The 24386-nt window shown below is 40.5% G+C and overlaps 1 protein-coding gene across 2 annotated transcripts in view; it reads right to left on the bottom strand.

Annotated features, from left to right (window-relative positions):
* Positions 1–2115: 2115 nt before the first annotated feature.
* camk2b2 (calcium/calmodulin-dependent protein kinase (CaM kinase) II beta 2) overlaps positions 2116–24386 on the bottom strand; it is a 55542-nt gene continuing 33271 nt past the window's right edge. For both annotated transcript variants that reach the window (XM_088319996.1, XM_088319995.1), the window contains exons 15-19: positions 17363–17452; positions 14858–14906; positions 9438–9513; positions 9030–9124; positions 2116–4995 (exon numbers count right to left, since the gene is read on the bottom strand). In XM_088319996.1, coding sequence (XP_088176122.1) covers positions 4760–4995; positions 9030–9124; positions 9438–9513; positions 14858–14906; positions 17363–17452 — 546 coding nt within the window. In that variant the 3' untranslated portion in view covers positions 2116–4759. The remainder of the gene's footprint in view (positions 4996–9029; positions 9125–9437; positions 9514–14857; positions 14907–17362; positions 17453–24386) is intronic.

Raw genomic sequence — 24386 nt, 5'->3', positions numbered from 1 at the left:
AAACTTTATGTTGCAAAGCGTAAGCCATTCATCAACAACATCCAGAAACGCCGCAGGGTTCTCTGGGCCCGAGCCCATCTAAAATGGACTGATACAAAGTGGAAAAGTGTTCTGTGGTCTGATGAGTCAGTTTTCCAAATTGTGTTTGGAAATTGTGGACGTCGTGTCCTCCGGTCCAAAGAAGAACAGAACCACCCAGACTGTTATGCACGCAAAGTGCAAAAGCCAGCATCTGTGATGGTATGGGGGTGCATGAGTGGCCAAGGAATGGGTAACCTGCACATCTGTGAAGGCACCATTAATGCAGAAAAGTACATTCAGGTTTTGGAACAAAGTATGTTGCCATCCAAACAGAATCTTTACCATGGGCGCCCTTGCTTCTTCCAGCAGGATAATGCCAAGCCACACACTGCACGTCTCACGACAGCGTGGCTTCGTAGTAAGAGGGTGCGGGTGCTTGACTGGCCTGCCTGCAGTCCTGACCTGTCTCCCATTGAAAATGTGTGGCGCATTATAAAGCGCAGAATAAGACAAAGGAGACCCCGGACTGTTGAACAGCTGAAGCTGTACATAAAGCAAGAATGGGAAAGGATTCCACTATCAACGATTCAACAACTAGTCTCCTCACTTCCTAAACGTTTATTGAGTGTTATTAAAAGGAAAGGTGATGTAACACAATGGTGAAGAAGCCCCTTTCCCAACTACTTTGGCACTTGTTGCAATTATAAAATTCTAAGTTTATCATTATTTGCTTATGGAAATAAAGTTTATGAGTTTGAACATGGATAATCTTGTCTTTGTGGTGTATTCATTTAAATATGGGTTAGAAAAGGTTTGCAAGTCATTCTATTCTAATTTTACTGACATTTTAAACTTTTTCCCAACTTCAATGGAATTGACTTTTGTACTTTTTTTGTGTTTGAGAGACATTTAGCATGAAGAACATGAGCGTCCACCTCAGGACAAAGCGGGAAAATATGCATAATAACTCACACAAAAAATAGGGACACAGAAGGACTCAACAGGAAATTAATCAAAATTCCAAATAGCAACAAAACAAAAAATATCAATTAAAGAAGCAAAGGAAAAAAATTGTGCCCATGAAAAAGTCTGTGATAAAACAAATTTACTTGTAAAGTAGATTTGTCTTGTTTTGCTATATCTGTCACGGTTGCCATGGTGCCCAATTGGCCCCGCCCGTGTGGCGCCAGCTGCGGCTCGTTGACAGATTGGCTTTCCGTCTATTTAAGATCAGTGCTCTCACTCTTCCTTTGTCAGTCCGTCAATGAACCTCTGCCCAGCAAGACGTGGGATTTGACTCCGTCCTGTTTCCTGTTGGTATTTCCTGTCCAGTATTGTTCCCGTTTATTTTGTCCTGTTTAATATTGGTTTTCAGTTTTTGTTCCCATCTAGTTTGTCCTGTTTAATTTCGATATCCTGTTTTGATATAAATCCTGTCTATCCCGTTGTTTAATATCGTTTTCCAGTTTCGTTCCCGTCTAGTTTGTTCTGTTTATTTTCGATATCCTGTTTTGATATCAAACCTGTCTGTCCCGTCCTGTCCGGTATCAACCCCATCTGTTCGATATCTGCTCGGGCAATTGGTATCGATCTCGTTGGCCTCTGGCTTTCCATTATTCCATGCCTGCTACCTATTATGCACGACTCCCCATATACCGTAAAATAAAAGGCTTGTGTGAGAAACGTCACGAATATGGGTCCTGATCCTGTTCCAGTTCATGACAATGTCAGAGCACAGTATTGTCTTATGTTCATTCAAAAGTGATAATCTTCTTTGGTATTTTATATTTATTGGACTATTTCACAGGATACAAGTTGTGATTTTTTTTTTGTTCTTTAGGGCAGCAAAAATAATCAAGCCGGTTTTATGTACACTATGATAAGTAAAACATCAACAGCAACTTAAAGGAAACCAAGTCAGAATGCCTCTTCAATTGTTTACAAATAAATGTATGGCCTGTCTGGATCAGCCAATAACCGATCATCACATTTTCCACCTAACGTAATCACGATGTCACAATTTGGTTGATTTATGTAACAACACAGCCAAATTGAGTTTATTAAGCAGTGGCTGTCATGAAATAAAGACTCCACCCCACAAAACTGTTTTTTATGTCATTATCACCAATTAAACAGTTATGAAATACAGTAGAGAAATTTTCTAAACAGTAAGGGGAAAAAACATGTCTCCCTTAGGTTACAAAGAAACAATAAATCGGACAATGCCAGCAGGGTGTTGGTGATGATGTAGTATATTTGCAGGATTCCTCAAAATAGTTTCCTGTTGTTCATGCACAACAATCACTATAAAGTCCATCAAGAAGTGAAAAGGTCAGCATCAATACATCCCAAAAAATCATGCACTTTGATGCTCCTTCTAACACTCGCACAATCACATCTACACACACTGCCGTTACAGTGACAAAACAATATTTTTTAAGGAGATGATAATTCCACACACCAGCCATGCAAGGGAAGGAGGAGCCATGCTGGTCAAAGGAACTGTCAGAAGAAGTTGTTAATATGATATTAGCCCGTCCGCCATATCGGAGGTGGAGAACATCATTGTGAGAAATTAGTAGACTAAATTGGTATGTTGCTTTGAATCCCAATGAAAGTTTTTTTGAGTCCCTCAACAAGGGCCTTATTCCAAGAGGTCTAGTCCAGGGGTGGGCAAAATATGGCCCAAGGGCCACATAAGTTCTTTTTAATCAGGCTTGCAGAAAGAAAATCTGAAAATAATAAGTATGAAATGGTAAACTAAAAAAAGAACTAATAATATTGTCAATTTGGTGCCACTCTGGTCCCAGCCCCATTTATTTACTTTATTCATCAAGATATTTATCAAATGTCATGTTAAAAAAACACTTCTGAGTTACCCCTATTGCACTTTCAATGCATATTATAGAATGAAGTGCATGAAAACGGACATAATACTTGTATATAACTTTGCTTTAATTTTTAATGTTTCAAGACCAATTTGATGTAATTGTCTATTTACAGACAAATAAAAATGAAATAAAACATGCACGGTATATGTAGATATCTGCCTGTGAATTTATGTATAAAATCGTTACTGCGATTCTTAAATTAATGTTTGTATATGAATGGAATATTTACAATGAAAATAGTGCAAAAATGCAAACAAAAAAATGTTTAAATGCCCCAAAATGGAGATACATCAACAATACCAACAATATTACAACCATTGAACAGGTCCTCATGATCTATTTTCCTCATGTATTGCCAAGGTATCAGATTCGAGACTGTAACGACAAATACAAAAACTAAAATGAATTAATATTTTTCCTCCTCACCTGGCCTTTCTGCCAATTTTTTTTTTTTTTAAACTCAATACGGCTTGCCACACTAAAAGTGCCCACTCTTGGTCTAGTCAGTAGTTTTTGTTTTTGTTTTTTTCAAAAAATGTATTTTGCAATCCAAACGTTTTCCTCACATTTTAATGTTGAGCTATAATCTCCTTTTCTAGTCTAAAATAGGCCCACAAAGCGTAGTTGTCGACCAAAATCCTTAATTGTCGACTTTTGTCGCCAGACACTGTTTTCCAGTAGAGTGAGGCATCTCAACATAAATATAATTTCTGCTAAGAGTCACTCATGCGCAATAGCCTGTCTCTCTCAAGCAGTAACATACAGAAATGACTCGTACCAAAAATTATATTGTTTGGGAGCATTTTAGCCTGGATATGGTGAAAAAAAACACTACTGTACTTGCAAAGTTTGCAAAACAGACCTTGCGTATCATGGCGGTACCTCTGTGATGAATGAACATTTAAAAGAAAGCATGTTGGACAATTTAACGAAAGATTGACTCACCTCGATAAAATTAAAATAATGTTTAAGCCAATCCGCTTTTGATTACATGCGTTGTATATATTTGACACATATATTTTGGTATAAAAGAGAACTTGAACGATATGCCTGATAAATGTATTAAAAATTAAATATATTCAGTCTAAGGAACTAGCATCAGTTATTAAAACCACTAGATTTCAAACTGTTGAGCATCGTTAAGTACCTTTGACCACTAAATGTACATTACAAAATACACATATATATATTGTAATTTACTGTCCTACTGCGGTCAATGGACCAGTTTTTGGTAACAGGGGAAAAAATACTTATTTGGTTTTAATTCATGACTTATTTGGGTCTTCCCAAAAAATGAAAAGTGGTTTATTTACGGATTTATGTATCTACTGACCAAGCACTGTGCCTAATTGGTTTTTGTGCACTTTATTTAATTTTTGTATGAATCTGCAGTACGTTTAATAATATATGTAATTCTCATCGTACCCATTATTGTGTTTATTATAATTTTTTGCATAGTTAAATCAACCGATTATTCGACGAATCGTTTCAGGAGTCGGTTTCTAGTCGACAATTAAAATGGTTGTTTTTGTCAGCCCTAGACAAAAACTGTTTCTCCCCAAAAAGAACGTCAAATCTGAAAGCAAGGTAATGTTTCCTGCCAGATTTAAATGATAGTAGCGAGAACTCAATCCTCCTGATTTCTGCGATCTGCCACATCCAATATGGCGTCCACGTAGGTATGTAAACAAGTCTGAGGAAGGAAGATGGGGAGCACCACAGAGGAGCGGGGTCAGCATAAGGAAACAATGGTGGCTTGTCGGTCTGCAGAATCCTGACAGAGAGACGTCGGATGGTCATCGAGTCGGAAAAACACCTTGCTACGCCCCTTTTTTGTCAATTCTACATCAGGCCTGTTGGGGTTCTGCATGCGCTCCAGAGCAATGAAAGTGAACGTTTTGCCATCGTCCTTCTCGGCGTTGCCATACTCTGGTTTCCTCCGACTGGCTCGTGCGTGGGCGACCGCCGGCGTCCACGAACTGCGTCAGGCGAATGTACGCCATGCATGCCGCGTCCTCGCCGATCATGTGAACGTGCGGGTTGAGGATGGTGGTGTGGATCGGCTTCATGTTCTTTGACAGCACTGCAGGCAAACACGCAAAAATTGTTATGTTGACAACAATTTTGACACTGTTGAATAGGATTGTTTTGGTTGACGAGGTTTTTAACTAGAAGTTAGCATTAGGTATGTTCGATTCCACAATTTTCAGAATTAAATCCAAATCCTTAGTAGTCATTGATGCATCAACCATTCAAACATCAAATTCCAATCCATCCACAAAAACAATCATTTGTCATGATTCCTGATTAGCATCACCGGTGCCCGCTCATTTGGCGCCAGCCGCTGCGGGCTACCTGATTGGTTCCCTGTCCCTTTTTAAACCCAGTCCTTTCACTCTCCGGTTGTCAGTCCGTCAGCGATCCTCTGTTGTCACAAGGCATGCATTTTTGACCATGACTCCCGCCTGTCTTGTTTTTTGACCCGTTTTTCCACCTGTCCGTTCTTGATCTCCCCGTTTGTCTCTGGCTACGACCCGTTTTTGATCCCGACCACGTCTGCTCTTCCGTCCTGGCTTACGACCAGTTTTTGATCCCGACTACGTTTTTGCTCTCCTGTCCCGGCTATCGACCTGTTTTACCGTCCTTGACACCGCCATCTCCCGCCACAGAAGATCAACTTCCATATTCGGATCACGATCCGATTGCATGAGCGGCTTGCTTCTCGCGTCCAGCGAGCATCGGATCGCGGGCGCTGCCCTTCCTCTTTCTACGCATTTGGGTCCTGATTCCGTTCTGGTCGTGACATCATTGATTTCTAATCTAAATCTAATAAATCATAAATCTAAACATTTTTATAAATCCCAATTTGTGTGTGCTTGTGTGTGTGTTTGTGTGTGTGTGTGTGTGTGTGTGTGTGTGTGTGTGTGTGTGTGTGTGTGTGTGTGTGTGTGCGTATTTGCATGTGATTTATAGGCTTCGAAACGGCTGAACCGATTTTCATGAAAATGTACGCAGTACTTTTTTGCAAGTGTTCCTTATGCACACATTTCAACCACAACGCCGGGCCGTTCTGCTGGTGTTTTCATCAAAATATCTCATCTCATCTCATTAGCCGTACCGCTTATCCTCATTAGGGTCGCGGGGGGCTGGAGCCCATCCCAGCCATCTCCAGGCAGTGGGCAGGGGACACCCTGAACTGGTTGCCAGCCAATCGCAGGGCACACAGGGACAGACAACTCATTCGCTCATTCATACCTAGGGACAATTTGGACCGGCCAATTCACCTGAAATGCATGTTTTTGGAATGTGGGAGGAAACCGGAGTGCCCGGAGGAAACCCACGCAAGCACGGGGAGAACATACAAACTCCCCACAGGAAGTCTGGAGCTGGATTTGAACCCACGACAGGTTCCCATGACATGAACTGTGCCGCACAAGCGCTAACCACTGCGCTGCCGTGCTGACTCATCAAAATATATTTCATGTAAAAGAACGGCCACAAAAGAACACCAGAGAGGCAAGTGGCACCAGAACTTAAAACGTATATATTTGTTATCGGCTACTGGATTAACTCTCATTCTACATTTACCACCTCTTTTTTGTAATTTTTGAGTATTTAAATTTTGAATTAAAGAAAATTCATATGAACAAAACAGCAGAGAGCTGAAATTTCTATGGTGTGTCTAAAATGTCCTGGATTTCAAAATACCATCTGCTGGCCATTGCAGCAACAAGAAAATAACTTTGATACTGAAACATACATAATCTACACTTATTGTCGCATAGACACCCATTTTTACCGCATCAATTATTTTATTTATGCTCATACAAACATTTGACGGCAAAATGTACCGGTATGTATTGAGAGCATTTACACCACTTCCCACTAGATAATGCCAGATGCCTTTTGCTTTTTTGCAGTATGTTCCAAAACTATGCTTACTTTTACAACAATTTCTGGTCTGGATGTTAGTAGTGCTTGGTGAAGACCTCTAGACATAACTGACAGAGTTCTTTGAAAAAAAGAAAAACAAAAAAGAAAGTGTTATCTTTTGAGTTTTGTATGTCTTCGCAATATCCTGGACATTGCCAGTGGTCAGATTGTTGAGAAGCAAATACTGTACATGTCTGTATGATGTCACCAGTTACTAAAAAATGTAATTCCACATATCATTGGAAATAGTGAACTCTAGCAATCTTAGACATGCTAACCAATTAAAAATGTAACAAGGAAAAATCACAATCAGTCTGAAACAAGGTCCCCAAAAACTATAAAGCCGGATTGTTAAGGGGATAAGCACGCATGTGAGTATCTTTATTTTAAACGCATGTTCTGCATAGATATTGGCTCAGTTTTTTAAAAAAATGAAAGAGTTTTTTGAATCGCAACTTTGATTGATCCTCCTCGAGTTTGAATTTGAGTGTATGAGCCTGCAATTGATCAAAGCGGAGTTGTGGTGGTAGTTAAGCTAATTTGAGCAACCACCAGAGTGAGTTGGATGCTCGAGAGTGCAGAAATTGCTAGTTTTTCACCAACGAAGAAGCCCCGTTGAGCAATTTAGGCAAGTCACCAAACACGATTCCGGTTCTGAAACGTCAGAACATGAGTCATCATGGAGTTTTCGCCCAACTATCAGATGATGAGGCCGGGCAAGATCAGGATCCATCAGGCAGCACTGACCATACAGTATGGAGGAGCTCAAAAAATAAATTAGTGATGTGGCATACAATCAACTAAGTAACTACAGATTACGCCCCTGCCAACTTCCGTCAACGGGCGCCAAATTGAGGAGAGTGGCTAAACTGCACACACCTGCATTCAATTTGCCCACACCAGCCCTTTTTATTGACTGCTCCAAAAGCAAAACCTCTTGAATCGTTGCCATCGCTGAACCTTCAGCTTATTTTTTGCCTGCTGTCGAGCAGCCATAGAAACATTCCCTTGTGTATTGATTGGCAACCGTTACTTTTCCGAAATGTGTTTTTTGATCCTTGTTTTTCGGCTCTCTCGTTTCAGAGCCCCTATTTCTCCCCAATAAATCCTTGTTTATATCTCTGCCAATTGTGTCTTGGCCTGGGTCTATATTTCGCAAACATAAACGCGATATTATTCGGGTTCTGTGTGCCCTGCAACTGGCTGGCAACCAATTCAGGATGTCCCCCTGCCCACTGCCCAAAGTCGTGACCCTACTGAGTATAAGCGGTGCAGATAATGGATGGGTGGGTGGATAGAAGTACCAGATGAAGTGACTACTTAAGATTTTGTCCGTATCATTCTGAAAAAAATGTAGTATCGAACATAATTTTTTTTGTTATGTGATGTATGATTCTTACCCTATTTATGAGTGTTATCATCAATCATTTATTATGGTGTTAGATTTATATGATTGTTGTTGTACCATAATAGTATTTTATTCTTATGATTGTTGTATTCCAGTGACGTGTAGTCAAGGGAGGTAAGAAATGCTGTGCGTCACGCGTCATCATGAAAATATATAATTAAAAATACATTAAATGGTCATATCGATTTAGTGTAAACATTTTTTATCATTTAACTAACCTTTTGGATTTTCTTTTTAAAAATGCTGAAGTTTTACAATGCATATTGAACACTATTAACACAATTAGTCTGCACCCTATTACTGTGCTGAGCATTTCCAGATGCAGAGTGAGGCACACAATTCTCTTGCCTCATGGTGGAGGGCGATAGACCAAAGATTCTGATTTAGCGCACACCTTTATCCCAAACAATAAAATTAGTGATAGTATAAGCGAGGTAACAGCAAGTCAAACAATCCAGTATCTTTTTTCTGATTGCATGAACTTTTTTTTTTAAATTTAGGATGCTTGTGGATGCTTCTTTTTAAAAGGAGCAGTGCTTAAGCTTTATTTAGAAGTTAAAGTGTGACAATAAAGTTTTTTTTTTCCTATGCGACAGTCTATAGATTGTTTTTTTGCTCTGTATATGTGTATATGTGACTGTGCCTCACCAGAAACGAACCTCACTGCATGCTACTGTTGTGTTGGATATTGTAATTCAAAATAATGGCAATACAGTCTGATGATTTCATGTTTTGCTTGCTATTGTGTTCGTCCAATTGAGGTATTTGCTTCTCACAGTTGTCAAAGTAGAAGCGATGGAAGTCCATCCCCTCCACAAGGTTGCCGAGACCTCCGGGCTCGAAGGACGTCAGGCCGGGGTCGCAAATCTTGCTGCAAACACACATTATTAATCCCTACAAAGAACACCATCAGACACATTTTCATATTAAAGTTCCGTCTATCTGATTGGGTTGTAGAAACCAATGTTCACGTTTCATATTTTTGACCTGACTTTGCGAGGATTTGTGCGACTTTGAACACGGCACAAAGAGTCGCATCCATTCACAAAGCCGGCCGGTAATTATGCCTTAATCTTCCGAGGACAAATACATTTGCACGTCAATCCCGTAAATGCTTCTTTGCTAATGGCACTCCAATCCCCCACACGAACCACCCCCTCCCCAAACCTGACATCAGAACTCACGCGTATGCCTCGAAGTCGCCATTGTTGACGGCTTCGATGAGCTGCTCCGTCATCTTGATGATCTCCTGCTTGCGAGCTACAAGAAAGGACACGAAATAGTAATGAAACTGTCAAGAAATGAGACTATCATAGCTGCACTTTTCACTGTTCCCAGTTCCTTTAGCTTAAAAACAATGACATTGAAATACAGGGTGTTTCAACACAAGGTGGCAGGGCAGCTGAGCGCGTCCGTGGCACAGTTCTGAAGTTGTGGGTTTAAATCCAGCTACCAGCCTTCTCGTGCGGAGTTTGTATGTTATCCGCTTGCTTGCATGGGTTTCTTTCGGGGCACTCCGGTTTCCGCCCACTTTCCAAAAACATGCAAGTCAGTTTAATTGGTCAGTTCAAATCATCCCTAGGTGTGAATGAACAAGCGAGTTGTCTGTCTCTGTGTGCCCTGCGACTGGCAGTCAACCAGTTCAGGGTATCCCCTGCCCACTGCCCGAAGATATCTGGGATGCGCTCCAGCACCCCTGCGACCCTACTGAGGATAAGCGTTGCAAATAATAGATAATTCAAAACATCTTTTTGAAACACCTTGTAGGCTACTGTGTGGTCAAGGAGTAACATTTTTAATGAATATGACAAACAAGGGCTGCCATTTTGATGCTAACATAGGGATCAGCAAAATAAAATTAAGGTATAGCCTAAATTGAGCAATGAAGGAAGGAAACATATTACAATATTTGCTATCAAACTGTTGGGTAAATAGGGAAAGTTGACAACTCCAAAAACTAAAGTTTACAAAGTGAAAAGATATAACAGGTTGAAACAGTCAGCAACATGACTCAATCCCAAACATTAAAACAAGCAATGTTTGATAACTGTTTTTTATCAAGAAAGATACCGGTACATTAACATTAGTCAGCTCCTGACCCCAATTCTAAGTACAAATACCTACAATTTCCACTCACGTCTAAAAATACTTTTGCATAAATAATCGGTATTTCTTTAAAATTTGCACTAAAATATCAAATATTTGCTACTCAACAATCTGACAGCCCACTGGCAATGTCCAATATTACATGTCTTAGTGAAAAAGATTACTCTAAATGTTTTAACAATACAGATATCAGCTGCCATCTCAAGTTCCTGCACCTTGAATTCAAACTTGGTAACAGCCTGATACATAACCTGGTACCTTACGAAATGAATCAAGACACCTACTGTGAACTGATGTTTTACGATAGTCTTCAAATACTTTGAAGTAGGTACCATCTAAAAACCAATACTTTGCCCTTCACATGTGAGATGTCATTGTTCATAATGCCTAACATAGAAAGCAGATGGACAAAAAAAGCCAGGTTTGATTACCAGAAAGCCACCTAAAGGTACTAAATATCACTTATCCCTCAAGTTTATTGCAACAACATAATTAATAAGTTTCCCCACAGTATCAACAGCAGAAAATACATTTTAAGTGAAGAAAAGAAAGCAGAACGAGCACTGAGCCAACTCACCCGAGAGCTTGTGAGCCATTTCTAAGTGTTAAGTGAGCGCAAGCAACTTCTGGCCTCCCCCATGAAGCGGTACAACCTTTTGCATCCTCGCCCTCATGCTCAGAATGTCCAGAAGAGCGTGCTCCTGCAGCGATTGCCCCCTGGATTGGATGCTGAGCTGCCTTAGCCCCTCCCTTGTCTATGGGCACTACTGACAAGTCGCTACGGGGAGGAGTGGCCACCTTCTACAGCCAGTCAATGGGCCAACTCTAGTTTTGGCATTTGGGCTGGGGATTTCGATAAAACTAGGTCATGTTGAAGCAGTGGTTGACAGACTACGGCCCGCGGTGCAGATATATATGGTCCAGCCCCATGAACTATACCAGAGAGTATTTTGACACATGTTTTTTTTTTAACGTAAAAATAAATCAACATCTGGGTATGCTTTTTTTGTCATAAGTGGATACGTACCAATGTCACAACAGCGAGGGCCCCAAATTCTCATTACTGAGTACCAGTGATATAAATGTATAACGGTATAGGGTTTTAGCTCATTATCACACTATATTTAGTCATGGTACAAGAGTTCAATGTTATTTTGTTGTGTATTTCACATGTTACTATGACATTGTAACATGTAAAACAATGAAATTATTTGTCTATGGTACCGTGATGAAAAATTGTGTGATAATGGGTTGAAACTTACTGCCTTTTCACAATCATCTAAACCAGTGGTTCTCAAATAGTTTGACTTGAGGAACCACCATCCCACCCAAATTACAAGCTGTGAACCAAAACAAGAAAATATTTCTCATATCAAATGTATTGAATGAAAGGCAGTTAAAAGCAGAGATAGTAAATATATATTCCCTTTTTAAAAAACAATAATGTTCCCTTCAGTGCTTAAATAGCTGCATTTCTAATGAAATCCAAAATGCTTTAAACACAATGAAAAAGCGCAAACATTTTATTGGGCCTGGTTATTCTGCTGTCTACTAAAATCGAAATGCACTTGTGTGGCCATGATCCATTATCCCCAATCACATATTACTGAGAGCTTTGGGCAATGAGAGCAATTTTGTGACATGCGTGATGACTTTTTTTCCCCATTCTTTTTGCCCCAAAATCAACAGCACCCCAGCGGCCGCGATCCTTTATCCCCGGTTGATTATTGCTGCAAGGAGGGTCTGGCAGAGCAGGTTTTAAAATAGGGGCTTGGGGGACTATTTGGTGGATTTTTGGATATTGCGGGGGCGTTCTACTCCCGATTAAACACGATAAACAGATTGCAGTATCTGGGTTTTGCTAAGGGCCCGGTCACACAGCCGTTTGCGGCTGAATCACGGCCAGAAATTTCTGACGCTTTGAGATCGCCATACAGACGAGATACAGCAGTGCTTGACACGCGGTCGAAAATTCACGCGCGGTTGGCAGCGCGAAAAAGTTTTGCGCTGCTCAATACTTTAGAGCACGGGTACACAGCCTTTCACGAGCGTATCGAGGCTGAATCATGGCCAGAAATTTCTGGCCGTGAAGCAGACGCTGTTGGGCGCTGTTGGACGCTTTGAGACCGCCATATAGACGAGATACAGCAGTGCTTTACTCGCGGTCGGAAATTCACACGCGGATGGCCGCGCGAAAAAGTTTTGAGCTGCTCAAACTTTGAGCACGTGTTAACCGCGGGCGGCACACGAGGTAATGACACGGAAATGACGCGGAACGACGTGCTCTGGCCAGGGCGTGGTTACACATGGGTAGGACGGGAAATTTCAGCGGGTAATCGTGGGTAGAGCATGGTAATAGCATGTTCTGCGCCTGTATCGCGGTGTTATTACGTGAAATTAGCGTGTTACACGTGTGACGGTCAAACGCCTTTCTCCGCGTATATACAGCGCGATTTGCCGAGCACACGTCAGTTGTGCTCGAGACGTCAAGGGGTGAACATGGATCCCCGTCACCGTAGTGACCTTGTCTTAATCCATTTTTATTTCTTGACATTTATTTTCATTTCATAACAAGATAATAAAATCAAAATGAAAAACTATTACAATAATAACATATTGGCTTCTTCGGTGCCATAGCTTGAAATCTTGATCTTCACGGGACTGTGTCTTGAGCGGTTATGATTTCTACAGCCCGGTGTTATGCCGAGAAATGCATCCCTGCCAAGATTTGCATCCCCTCGCTACTACAACCACTTTTACCTCGTTTTATCTCACTTTTAGGGACTGTAATGGCGAACATATAACCAAATCCACTTCGTCTTGCATTTGTTGGGAATGTAATACAACATAAACCATTCCGTCTTTGTTTTTGTTGTGAACGTAATCGAACGGTAATGCACACCGTATATAAATCACTTTTGAGAGCTGTTATGCACTCTACCGTAAAGCTTATTATGCAGAAATAAGCTTTAGGGTAGAGTGCATAACAGTTTCAATACGTGCGATTTGAATAGAAAAAGGCAAAATAAACATGTTACCTGCTCAAAAGTGATTTGTATACGGCGTGCATTACCGTTCGATTACATTCACAACAAATACAAAGACGGAATGGTTTAAGTTGTATTACATTCCCAACAAATGCAAGACGAAGTGGTTTTGGTTATATGTTCGCCATTAAATACCCTAAAAGTGATATAAAAGTGAGATAAAACGAGGTAAAAGTGGTTGTAGTAGCGAGGGGATGCAAATCTCGGCAAGGATGCATTTCTCGGCATAACGCCGGCTCGGCAGCTTTTATACCCGTGGTCCACACGAGAAAATGACGCGGAAATGACGCGATTAGGAAGCGGAACAGTAGCCGGCGTCTGTTTTGCGGGCATACCACCGATGAACAGCGGGTTGGCCAATTTTGCGCATTTTCCAACGCGGGCAACCACGGGCAAAAAAAAAAAACAAAATTTTACCCGCGATACAGACGCAAACGGCTGTGTGACCGGGCCCTTATCACCTTCTACTTTTAAGGAGTGTAATTGAGCCTCAGTTGCTTTTGATTTCTTATAAATATTTTGACAAGGCAAAGTACCGCGAGCCATTGAAAACCGTCCCGCAACCCTCTTTTGGGTCCCGACTCACTAGTTGAGAAACACTGATCTAAACCACTGGTGCTCCAGTGCTCTGACAACTTAGCTGAATTTGGACCTCTTAAGACTCTGCAAGGCAGAACAGAAAGTTTGTGCTTCATTGACATTACTTCTGTGAAGAACCCACAAAGTGTTGTTTGTTACTATTTATTTTTTAAACAGTCTTATTATTTTTTGACTTTTGTTTTGTAAACAATCTAGAGTTAGATGTTTTTTATTTATTTTGCTTATAGTGTTTTTATATATTTCTTTATGTTCAGTGAAGGATCCAGAAGGAGCGTTTTGATTGAGGCCTCCTAAAAAAACGATACATTTTTACATTTAGGCACTCCTACAATCGCCACACTTTTTCTATTACATATTATTTTCTACCGCGACGCCTAATTAAACATGAGACCAAAAATATTAATTGCCAAAAAAGATACAGAAATTGGTTAGTTGGTTAACAAAAAAGTAAACATAATTCAATATTGATGGCAGTGGACATGACAGACAATGTTTGAATCTGGAAACGGACATGGGAGGGATATACAGTATATATATATATATATATATATATATATATATATATATATATATATATATATATATATATACAGTACATATATCATGTTGAAGAATAATTGGAAATTCATGGATTTTGTCAGAAACACTTTTGCCTAAGTGTTTTAAATTGTAAAGCAAAGCAAAGATGAGCCCTCACTTAACCCAGAAGCATCTGAAAGTTTGCCATGCTGGCATATACAGTTTACATGTTAGACAGAAACGGGTAATCACAGGAGAAGATGGAATTTATAATGCCCACGTTTGTGTGAGACAAGATGTTGCGTTTTGGGTTTTAGCAAAGCATATCTCACCTTTTACATCTTCATCCTCAATTGTCGTGTTGATGCTGTCTGCTGATTCCTGCAAACACATTAATGTTGTTGAGAAGGATGACAGGAAAACAAACACACGTGTGCATACAATAACAAAACTTTGCCCAAAACGACACAGTAGCAAGTGGCAACTACTTTGATCCCATCTACTGGATGATGGCCAATGGTAGTCTGAGAATCCTGGACCAAGAATTTGGATGAGGAGTATGATGAGGAAGGGTTGGCCCAAAGAAGATGAGGAGGAGCGGCGTGAAGCATTGTGATGAATTAGTAAGCAGGAGAAAGGTGTGAGAGCTTTTTTAGAATAAAGCACCACTGCTAATGACGACCTAATGCTACATCCTAATTTGATTTTGATGAACATTCGCGTCTCTACAAAAAAGCTACTCTAGTTACAAGAAATTTCAGATATGATATGTATTTTGAGGAAAAATATTGCCTGGCATATGAGAGAAAATCAAAGTTACGAGAATTTCCAGATGCTAGAGGGCCAACTGCTCAAAGTGGTCTAGCATGCACATAGGAATGCAGCGAGTGCAGATACCAAAGCCGGTGAAGAGTTTCACTTTACTCAATTATGAAAAAGTTTATATATTATATATTATATATTATATATTATATATTATATATTATATATTATATATTATATATTATATATTATATATTATATATTATATAATATATAATATATATTATATATTATATATTATATATTATATATTATATATTATATATTATATATTATATATTATATATATTTATATTATATATTCTATATTCTATATGTTATATTATGTATTATATATTATATATTGTATATTGTATATTATATATTATATATTATATTTTATATTTTATATTTTATATTTTATATTATATTTCATATATTATATATTATATACAGTGGCTTGCGAAATTATATGGCCCCCTTGAACTTTGTGATCTTTTGCCACATTTCAGACTTCAAACATCAAGATATAAAACTGTAATTTCTTGTGAAGCATTAACATATAGTGGGACACAGTCATGAAGTGGAACACACTGTATTGGATATTTTAAACTTTTTAAACAAATAAAAACGAAAACATGGGTGTGCAAAATTATTCAGCCCCTTTACTTTCAGTGCAGCATACTCTGTCCAGAAGTTCAGTGAAGATCTCTGAATGATTCAATGTTGATCTAAATGACTAACGATGATAAATGGAATCCACCTGTGTGAAATCAAGTCTCTGTATAAATGCACCTGCACTGTGATAGTCTCAAAGGTCTGTTTAAAGTGCAGAGAGCATCATAAAGAAAGAGGGAAGCACCAGGCAGGTCCGAGATACTGTGGTGGATAGAAACTAATTAATTTTCAACTTGTTATAGGACACCTCAAACAAGGCACCCCACCTTTGTGGGAAAAAAATGTTTAGGCTCTGTCAAAGTTGGCATGGGCGCGTTTGACTTCAGGGAACTTTTTTTTAACTTTCCCAGAATAAAGTGCAATTGCGTCTCCACTACTTGAGGGAGCAGTGGCGTCCTCATCGGCAGAGTGTTTTGTTTATTTAGCTTCCACACAGTGCATTAGGCAGAGAATATTAACATTGAGTATGAAGTGTAGACACGAAATATAGCAGGCCCTCAAGTGACCCGATGAAAATACATTAAGAGTGACAGGGTAAAGAGACAAACAAAAGTCTCCTCCTGACAGCTAAAACAAGGACCTTTGACGAAGCCTACTTAACTTCGACCACGGAGGGAGATGAGCAGAGACTTGTGTGCTTGCTATATATTGAATAGTGTTGGCAGCAGACAGCGAGAAGGGGAAAATAAATTAAGCTGTCGCTCAAAGACATAAAATTAAAACCAATAACACTGATAAGACGTTTGAGGTTTTTTCAGCGAAAATGTGCCGAGAGTCATAGATTTGGCATGGGCGGAGGTGACGTGTTACCGCCAATACCGAGCAATCGTTGTTTAGTCCCCACCAATATTATGTGAGCTGTAAAAAAAAGAAGGGCGGGCGCGAGAGGATTTCTTCTTCCAAGGGGGGCGTGACAGAAAACAATTAAGAAGCACTGCTCTATGTTAAGTGCTCCTAATAAACTCGCATTTTATTTCGTCAACATTATGTTATTTATTTTATTACTGTATTGTTATTTTCAGTTACTATTTGAATGCGTTTTTAGTGATCAGGAAGACGTGTTTTATAGCTATTTGGGGTTAACTTGAATGATTTTGGTAGGTCGCGAACAGAATATTTTGATTTGTTATTCCTTACGGGGGAAATTCATTCGAGAGTTGAAATATTCTAGATACGAGCTTGATCCTGGAAAAATTTAATCTCATATGTAGAGGGACCACTGTGATAGACGCAATGTGTGGGACAAGGCCGAGACCCCCAGAAACACACGCACACACACACACACACACACACACACACACACACACACACACACACACGCACATTCGCACACATATGCACGGGTACACGCAGCGTACCAGTGCAGCAGATGTGAGCGAGTTGCTGACTTTGGTGCTGCTGACTGTTTTTGTGGTGTTGCTGTTGTTCCTGCTGCTGCCGCTGTTATTCTGCAGGAAACAAACAACGACAAAAAAGCCAAAGCCCGGCCCTGCCCGATAAGAGCCCTTCTTGTTCTATAAGGCGGCGGCAGGTGTGACACGACAACATGCGACAACTTGACTCATGCTGGGCACGATAAGCAGAGTTTTGAACTGATGTTTTTATTTCATGAAGATTTCGTTTCATTGACAGCAAGGGGTGAGCACATTTTTGAGTGGTGTTAACATTGGGTTAAAAATGTGTCAGAGGGGTAGGCCCAAGAGTAAAAAATAAATAAAAATCTGCTAATACAGAATCTGAAATTCGATACTTAGGCAATCCATTTGGAAAAAAGATTGATTAATGAAATACACATGCAGACGTTGGTTTAAAACATTCTGAATCAACACAAACTAATTTATCATTTAACTTTCTTAAGCATTAGATATGCTTTAAAAAACTCAAAATACAAAAAGTGGTTTAAATCAAATGAGATTTAATAAATATCTCTACAGATAAAATACCTAAATTATTTTAAAAAATCCAAATACAAAGTATGGCCGGTTAAAAATAATTATCTTAGAAAACACATTCACTGTATTTACTCATGTAAAATGTTTAGGTGTGCGTTATACAGGATGTTCTATGGATTTTGGGCAATGAATGATCGCATAACATTGGATGCAATGGGAATCTAACCTGTGTCGCAGTGAGAGCGCCAAATCTTAATCACTAAAGCATCAGTGATATAAATGACCTATGAAAAGGCATTCCATTTTATATCATTTTCACACTATTATTGTTCACGGTACCAGAGACGAATGTTAGAGAATGGAGAAAACAGAAAGTCGTCCTGAAAGATATAATTAAACTCAAAAAAGCACGACGAGGGAAACAACTCTTAAGTATCAAACGATGAATCGGACTTTGCAGGACATTAATTAATACATTGTTAACTTTATGTTGGTGTAGTGGTGGTCATCAAATTATTTTAAACATAGCCGAACGTATTCAACACCGTTTGTCACATACTATACTTAGTTTGAGCTGAGGAAAGAAAAAACAATTACACCAATTTTTAATCAAAAATTAGCGAGGCACGTTATACACAAGAGCAGGTTATACACAGACAAATACGGTGCATTGTTTTAATGTACCTGATGTTTTCAGAAAATATTTTTTTTAATCACGAAAAAGGGCCGTAAAGCGACACTACTAAAAGTGGCACCATAGCAATTTTTTGTTGTTGTAGTACTTTAAAAAACGTTTTTGGTGAGCAGGCTGGATTTAAATGGTGGTCCGTAGTTTGCCCATCCCTGAATTACAAGGCCCTAAAAATGTAAAAAAACAAAACAAAAAAACATAGGGAAAATCGCCATTAATTGGCCATGTCACAAGAAAACAAACTAAGAACAATCTTCATTTACACGTATGCAAGTTAAGGTCATGGGGCTTTTACACAGTCCTGCAAAGCAGGGCATTCCTGCATGCGTGCCTTGCTGATGACGTAACATGAGATTAATCATCTGGATGCAAATAATCTGAGATTAGCACAACTCTCCAAAAGGTTCTGTGGCGCTGTTGGTGAGGAGGTGAGGGGGATTGCTCTTGGCTTTGATGCGGGGATGAAGCAAAAAGGAGGATGAGAGGAAGATGGTGAAAGTTAATGAAAGCAAGATGCCAAATTCCCAAGAAAGCAGGGACAAGTGTGTTGAAGCACGCTATAGAAAGATCAACTTCCAATGTATGTATTTTGTGTATGAGTTTGAGGGGGGCGTGGGATGTTTAAGGTTCGATTGTGTTATTATGAGTGTGTTTATGTCACGGTCGCCTTGGTGACCAGTCTGCCCCGCCCCCTGGGCAACAGCTGAAAGCAGTTCCACTAATGGTGGATCTGTATTTAAGGCTGCATGGTGGGCTCTGCGGTGGCGGGTTCATTAATACTCATTATTCACAATCCCGGTCTGTTATGCCTTGTCCTGTTTTAGTCTGTTATGCCTTGTCATGTTTTAGTCTGTTATGCCATGTCCTGTTGAGTTCGTGCCGGAGGAACTCTGTATTGTTCTGTTTTGCCCCGGAGTATTGGGCGACTTTTATTTTATTAAATATAACTTATGGATCGTCAACGCATTTGAGTTCTCCCTTCATGCCTCCTGCCTCCGTTCTGGTCCGCTCCCCTTCCACGCCACCACGCACTCGTGACAGAATGAACCCGCCAACAATTGAACTCAGCGAACGATCCCAGCGCGACTTGGGGAGAGCTGGAGTGCGCAGTTTGGCAGGCGCCTACTGAGTTGGCCTTCCCTGCCCGTTCGAACCACGGCCCCGCCCGTCGTGGCCCTTGCTGTGCCTCGAATGGGGTCCCAGGAAGAATTGACGCCTGCCTGCCCGACTCCCGTGCCGATTGCCTGCTATTCCCTCTCCCCTGCGTGCAAGTCCGACTCCGACTCCGCTGCCCGTCGGGCCAACTCCGACTCCGCTGCCCGTCGGGCCGACTCCGACTCCCAAGCCTGCCTGTTCGACTCCCAAGCCTGCCTGTTCGACTCCCAAGCCTGCCTGTTCGACTCCCAAGCCTGCCTGTTCGACTCCCAAGCCTGCCTGTTCGACTCCCAAGCCTGCCTGTTCGACTCCCAAGCCTGCCTGTTCGACTCCCATGCCTGCCTGTTCGACTCCTATGCCTGCCTGTTCGACTCCCAGTACTGATTTTGTTCAGTCTTTCCTGTCCTGTCTTGTCTGTTCTGAATCTGTTCCCCCGGAGTCTGACTTTTCTGAACCTGAACCCCCTGAGTCTGACTCTTCTGAACCTGAACCCCCTGAGTCTGACTCTTCTGAACCTGAACCCCCTGAGTCTGACTCTCCTGAACCTGAACCCCCTGAGTCTGACTCTCCTGAACCTGAACCCCCTGAGTGCGACTCTTCTGCATCGGCCTGACCTGAGTGCGACTCTTCTGCATCGGCCTGACCTGAGTGCGACTCTTCTGCATCGGCCTGTCCTGAGTGCGACTCTTCGGTAGAGGCCTGTCCTGTTTACCTGTTCTGATTCTGCCCTGATCTTGCCTGTCCTGTTCTCGTCGGTTCTGCCTGTCTGTTATCCCCTGTCCAGCTTGCCCGCCGGACCCCCCCCCTGCCGAGCGCCGATTCCTATCCGCCCGACGCAGATGGCGCCTGCCTCTCCCCGTTCCTGCGTGTTCGGAGGAGGGAGCGGGGTTGCCCCAATCGTGAGCGTCGAACCATTCCGGGGCGTGAGGTTGTAATTTTTTCTTTTTTGGGACCTCGGGAGCTGTCCCTTAAGAGGGGGGCTCTGTCACGGTCGCCTTGGTGACCAGTCTGCCCCGCCCCCTGGGCAACAGCTGAAAGCAGTTCCACTAATGGTGGATCTGTATTTAAGGCTGCATGGTGGGCTCTGCGGTGGCGGGTTCATTAATACTCATTATTCACAATCCCGGTCTGTTATGCCTTGTCCTGTTTTAGTCTGTTATGCCTTGTCATGTTTTAGTCTGTTATGCCATGTCCTGTTGAGTTCGTGCCGGAGGAACTCTGTATTGTTCTGTTTTGCCCCGGAGTATTGGGCGACTTTTATTTTATTAAATATAACTTATGGATCGTCAACGCATTTGAGTTCTCCCTTCATGCCTCCTGCCTCCGTTCTGGTCCGCTCCCCTTCCACGCCACCACGCACTCGTGACAGTTTATGTATGGAAAATATCTGCCTTTGAGTGAAAGTAGGTCAAATTGTAATTTTATTACGAATAGGTTTACCAATACCACACCGCAAAAAATGAAAGTTTACCCCGTTGTCAGAAAATATTGCATATTTTTGGTATTCATTCTCAATGTAAGAGATTATTACTGGTTTATCTAGCAAAAATAATCATAAATTTTTCTTAAATAATTATTATTTTAATAAATAATCTAGTATCTAATATATTTTATGAACAGACGGTAGATTGTTAGCTTTTGTTTTCAAATATTTAACAGTACAACAAATCATATCCACCTTTTAGTTTGACGAGACAAATACCGTATCATCATTGAGTGTGGTGTGTGTATTTTAGCGCCTTCTAATGGTTAGAAAAATACTTCAATTGTCATTATGACTGATTAGTATCACCTGTGCCTGCTTATTTGGCGCCAGCTGCTGCGGGCTACCGGATTGGTTCCCTGTCCTTTTTGAGCCCAGTCCTTTCACTCTCCTGTTGTCAGTCCGTCAGCGAACCTCTGTTTCTACAAGGCAAGTACTTGATCCCGACCACGTTTTTGCTCTCCTGTCCCAGCTATCGACCTGTTTTTTCTGTACTTGACACCGCCAACTCCCACTCCGGAAGATCCACTTTTGTATTCGGATCGCGATCTGATTGTGTGAGCGGCTTGCTTCCCGCGTCCAGCGAGCACCGGATAGCGAGCACTGCCCTTCCTCTTTCTATCAATAAACTTGTGGTTAACGTTACGCATTTGCGTCCTGGTTCCTTTCTGGTCATGACATTAATAATTCATTAAAAATATCAATTCTGATTTAAATAATAAAGACGAACAATCATAAAAACATTTTTTAAAAATACTGTGGTCGTAAAATTAGCATTTATTTTTACATAGCATATTAGTCCCCCATCTTGCTGCTACGAGTTTCCAAAAACATCAAAAAGGCTGGGCCCAAAAGTGTGAAGTAAAATGGTGCGTTTTTTTGTCACAGAGTCTCCGTAGTCTGTTTACTTCCATGCGCTTTTCTAGCACTCCTTTTCTGTGGCACAATACAATACAGCGACATCTAGAAAAAAAAAGGTACACACTGTCCCTTGCCCATATTTATTTTTAATCATAATACAATATCTAAAAACTAGAAACAAATATATTTTGCAGTACAGCCTTACTTTAGGCCAGGGGTCAGGAACCTTTTTGACCCAAAGAGCCATAAAAGCAAATAATGTTTTAAAAAGAAATTGAGAGAGCCACATCATATATTTTCAGACAAAAATGAAAACACTGCCAAACACGCTCTCTAGACAAAAGCTAATTCTTCAGCACATTTTATTTCACTGTGTGTCCTTTGATGATTTAATCAAATGTATGAAATGATAATAATGCCAAATCCTGTGTCCCAAATCAATATAAATATGTCATTTACAATTTGTCTTACACCTTCAGTTAAGAGTGTTGAGGCAATTTTTTTCCATGAAATTTGTCCTTAATAACGTTTTCAAAACAATGAGCGTGCAAAGTTCTTTTGTAAAAATGTCACAAATTACTGCAAACGATAAGCATGTCGTCATATTCACTTTCGGTGTAGACTGCACTGAGCGAGGGAGAGAGTGAAGGAAGTGCCTTGCGCTGTGTGCAGGGATCCGCCCACCTGTACTGCTCACCCAATCAAAGTTCGGCTTTGTATGGACCAAAATCGGGATGAAATAACCTGACTTTGGAACGCCACAGAGAGATGTGCAATAGTAACATTTTGTTTCGGAGCCATACGTACTCATGAAAAGAGCCATATATGGCCCCCAAGCCATAGGTTCCCTACCCCTGCTTTAGGCTATTGGTACACTGGCCTGATGATCATAATTGGCCGCCCTGTAGCGGCAGTTCTGCAATCACAAACTTGAAATTCAAAGAAGAAAAATTGCCAATTATTGTTATTGTTCTTTTCAAAAAATATATTCATGGTTGGTCAAGGATAGGGTTTTTTCTACTACTGGCATCAGGATGAGGTAGTGACATTAATGTTTACCCCCAAATAAATTATTGGCATTGTCTGAAAAAATAGTATTCAGCATCTCTGTTACCATGTAGTTGCGTGTGTGTGCGCAAGTATTACAACGGTGACTAAAAAGTGTGTTTTAGATACTTTAGGGGTGTTAAAATAATTAAAACTCAGGGGGCACATTGTACTCATGGGGGCCGGGCTGGTAATTAATTGCATAAAAGTGTGCTTTAGCTGAAGGGTTGGGGGTCTTTTCGGAGGCTCACAAATAAATTATGATTTAGGGATGCAAGATCCGATTATAAAACGATTATTGAATGTTTTCTTTCCTCAATATGCTTTTCCTACTTTGAGATATATTCTCTTGTAGGGTTTATCAACAGTGCATTTTTTTTTAAAATGTGTTTCTACCGCTGTTTTTTCAACTTTGAGAAACTCCTGTAGACTAGAAAGTGGAAACAATAGCATGCAATTACTAGTTTAGATGATTGATTTAGATACTTTTATTATATTATATTAAGTATTTTTGCTTTTGTTTTCATTTTTTCAATGAAAACATTTACCTAGATATGGGAACTTCGCTGTTAGATTTTATATATATTATAGAAAGGAGCTAAAGCTCATTTAAAATTCTGCAAGGACTCCCAGGTGCTATCTTTTATTGTCCTAAACAGCGTGACTTTTATTTCAAAGAAAATAACATTGTTATGGAGTTTCCCAATGTTTTCTGGTTGATTAATGGTGGTTGCTTTGTGAGTGGCTGGCTTTGGCGACATCCCGTGGACATATCTATAACTGCAAGTCATTGTTTGATATGATAAGCTCCTTTTTCTTTTGTGCTTCTCTCAACAATTACTCATAAACTGATGTAGTGTGCCGAATTTGGCCTGTAGGCAAAGAGTTTGACACTGGTGCCATTCTGGACTTTTTTCGTTTGCAAAGCTAACGTACCTAGTGTCTTTCAACATGTTAGCATTTGATAACATTCTCGTGTAACTTCCTGTTTGGGGACCTCATGTTGCGAAGGCAATTACTTTCATGCAACACGGAAAAAAAAAATATTTAACACACACACACACACACAAGCTGAGCAATTATTTCATTTTTCATGACAGCTAATTTGTTTGTTGCGGAATGCTGACACATACAAAATGGCTGCCAGCGAAATATTCCGAGTGGAGGATGTTCAGTTCCAACTAATCATTGATCAAAACAGTGTCTGACTATACAACATTCGGCAAGTTTTCGATTAACACATTCAGTGCCAT

Source organism: Urocampus carinirostris, chromosome 16, assembly GCF_059441175.1.
Source record: "Urocampus carinirostris isolate Australia breed hairy pipefish chromosome 16, RoL_Ucar_1.0, whole genome shotgun sequence".
NCBI classification, from domain to species: Eukaryota; Metazoa; Chordata; class Actinopteri; order Syngnathiformes; family Syngnathidae; genus Urocampus; species Urocampus carinirostris.
This window is presented reverse-complemented; position numbering and strand designations above follow the sequence as displayed.